Genomic DNA, 2500 nt, shown 5'->3' on the forward strand with positions numbered 1-2500 from the left:
GCTCATCATTCGTTTCCTGTGTCATTCAGTCAGGTTTCAGTCACACACACGCACACACACACACACACACACACACACACACACACACACACACACACACACACACACACACACACACACACACACACACAGAGGACATTTGTTATAGTTGTTTGATGTTGGCGTTTATAACGTTTCCATTTTCCCTAGCGTTGTCTCTCCCTATTCACCCTCCACACATACACACACTTTTACCCCCCACCCCCCTCCCACAAACCCTACCCCCACGGTTTTTTTTCCGTTTTTTTTTTCTCGTCTAATATCACTTCAAGTGGAAAGACGTTAAACTGAAGACGAACACACACACACACACACACACACACACACACACACACACACACACACACACACACAGAGAGAGAGAGAGAGAGAGAGAAACCACTTCAGACCGACGGAACAATAAATCCAATTAAACTTCCTTGGTAGTACGGGTTTGATTTAAAAGAACGGCTTCTGAACGACTTCTAATTTTCCGGTCTCACTTTTGTCTTTTTCCCCCTTCATGTCGAAAAGACCAATGTGTCTGTGATAATAACAGAATGTCTGTAACATTGTAGTGAAGATAAATTCTATCGGGCATTGGTAGAAAAAAAAGAGAGATAAAAACCTTTTTATTTTATACGTTTGTAATTGTTGTAGAAATATGTTTTTAGATTGTCTTGAAATAAATAACTCGGGCCAGGAATTTACGAAACAAACGAAAAAAAAAGAAGAAAAAAAAGGAGAGATTTCATATTTGACTGATAAAAAAAGAAAAAAATCAATTTATCATCATCATCATCATTATTATTATTATTAGTAGTAGTAGTGGTATTATTATATACTACTACTACTACTACTACTGATAATAATGATAATGACAATAACAAGCTTGATAGAGGTTTTACTTACTGGTTATGTATTTTCCTTTTCTTTGTGTTTGTTAGGGATGCACAATTTTGGTACGTTTAATTTGGATTAATTTGTCATTTCACTGCATTATCAATAACTGTGTAAGAAATTCGAGCCGCTTTTCTCAAATACAGCCTCTAGCCCGCCCCCCCCCCCCCCCGACCCCCCCTTTTTTTTGTCAGTTCACATGTCAGCATCACTTCCCTACCAACTGTTTCTTTTCATATCTTCAACATAGTTATGTCAGGGTAAACCTTCTGATCAAAACGTTTTCTTTTACGCGTGTCAAATGCTTGCTCCACGCAGCAAAAAAACGATTGATCGTCTCACTCGAAATACTAGAACCCAGACCACCATTTAAAATCTGACGTGTGTGTGTGTGTGTGTGTGTGTGTGTGTGTGTGTGTGTGTGTGTGTGTGTGTGCTACAGATCTGGAGCACAGAGTGGGAACAGGTCCGCAAAGTGACAGAGCACGTGAGACTCGGCGACGCTTTGAAGACCTCATCGGCCACGGTCCCTCTCCAGAACCAGTGAGTGCATGATAATGATGATGATGATGATGATGATGATGATGATGAGAAGAGGCAGAAAGAGAAGAACAATGATTATTGTTATTCATCATCACCACCAACACCATCATCATCATCATCGTCATCATCATCATCATCATCGTCATCATCATCATCGTCATCATCATCATCATCATCGTCATCATCATCTTCTTCTTCTTCTTCCTCTTCTTCTTTTTCTGCTGCTGCTGCTCCTCCTTCTCCTCCTCCTCCTCTTCATTGTTGTCTTGTTGTTATTGCGGTTGTTATTACAATGGTGAATATAGAAGTAGTAGTAATTGTAGCAGTAATAGTAGTAGTAGTTGTAGCAGCAGCAGTCGTGGTAGTAGTAATAGAAGTATTCTTAGTTGTATTCGTATTCGTAGTAGTACTATCATCATCTTCATTGTTATTTTTGTGCTGTTGTTGCATGCAACGACTGTTTTCATTCTGATTCTCTCGTCTTACATCACAGTCATGGTATGTCATTTCAAACACACAATCTTAAAAAAAAAAAAAATCAATCTTATTATGATAATATCTTACGTGTAACGAAGATCCAATGTCGTAGCTGAAGCAACCCTCCAAGGAAGGAAGAACCGTTGAGGGAGAAATATTGAAGGGAAGACAAAAACAACAACAACAAAACAAACAAACAAATAAACAACCCAGGCTTTGACACACAATCTGACAGACCTGGAGGAATCTGGTGAACAGTTCGTCTGTTCTACAATCGCCCCAATGGCTCTTCACAGAGTTAAAGAAGAAGAAGAAGAAGAAGAAGAAGACGACGACGAAGTTTAACATCTTTTCAGTAATCTCTTTTTTTAAACTGTGGAATTGATTAAGTGTTCATTGTGTTATGAAGAAATGTCATTGAAATATTCTAAAACAAAAACAAAACAACAACAACAACAACAAGAAAAAAACCAACAACAAAAAACACACACAGAAACTGTGGAATTGATGTTTCCATTGCTGAAGTTGAATTTGAGTCTAATTTGACTATGAGGATGTTAAA

At 38.4% G+C, this 2500-nt stretch overlaps 1 protein-coding gene across 4 annotated transcripts in view; it reads left to right on the plus strand.

Annotated features, from left to right (window-relative positions):
• LOC143284715 (uncharacterized) overlaps positions 1-2500 on the plus strand; it is a 64472-nt gene that overhangs the window by 59018 nt on the left and 2954 nt on the right. For all 4 annotated transcript variants that reach the window (XR_013055600.1, XM_076591651.1, XM_076591654.1 and 1 more), the window contains one exon: positions 1361-1461. Coding sequence is in view for 3 of the 4 variants with exons in the window: in XM_076591651.1 (XP_076447766.1) it covers positions 1361-1461 (101 nt within the window). In the remaining variant the exon portion in view is untranslated. The remainder of the gene's footprint in view (positions 1-1360; positions 1462-2500) is intronic.

This window comes from Babylonia areolata, chromosome 8 (assembly GCF_041734735.1).
Source record: "Babylonia areolata isolate BAREFJ2019XMU chromosome 8, ASM4173473v1, whole genome shotgun sequence".
In the NCBI taxonomy this organism is placed as follows: Eukaryota; Metazoa; Mollusca; class Gastropoda; order Neogastropoda; family Buccinidae; genus Babylonia; species Babylonia areolata.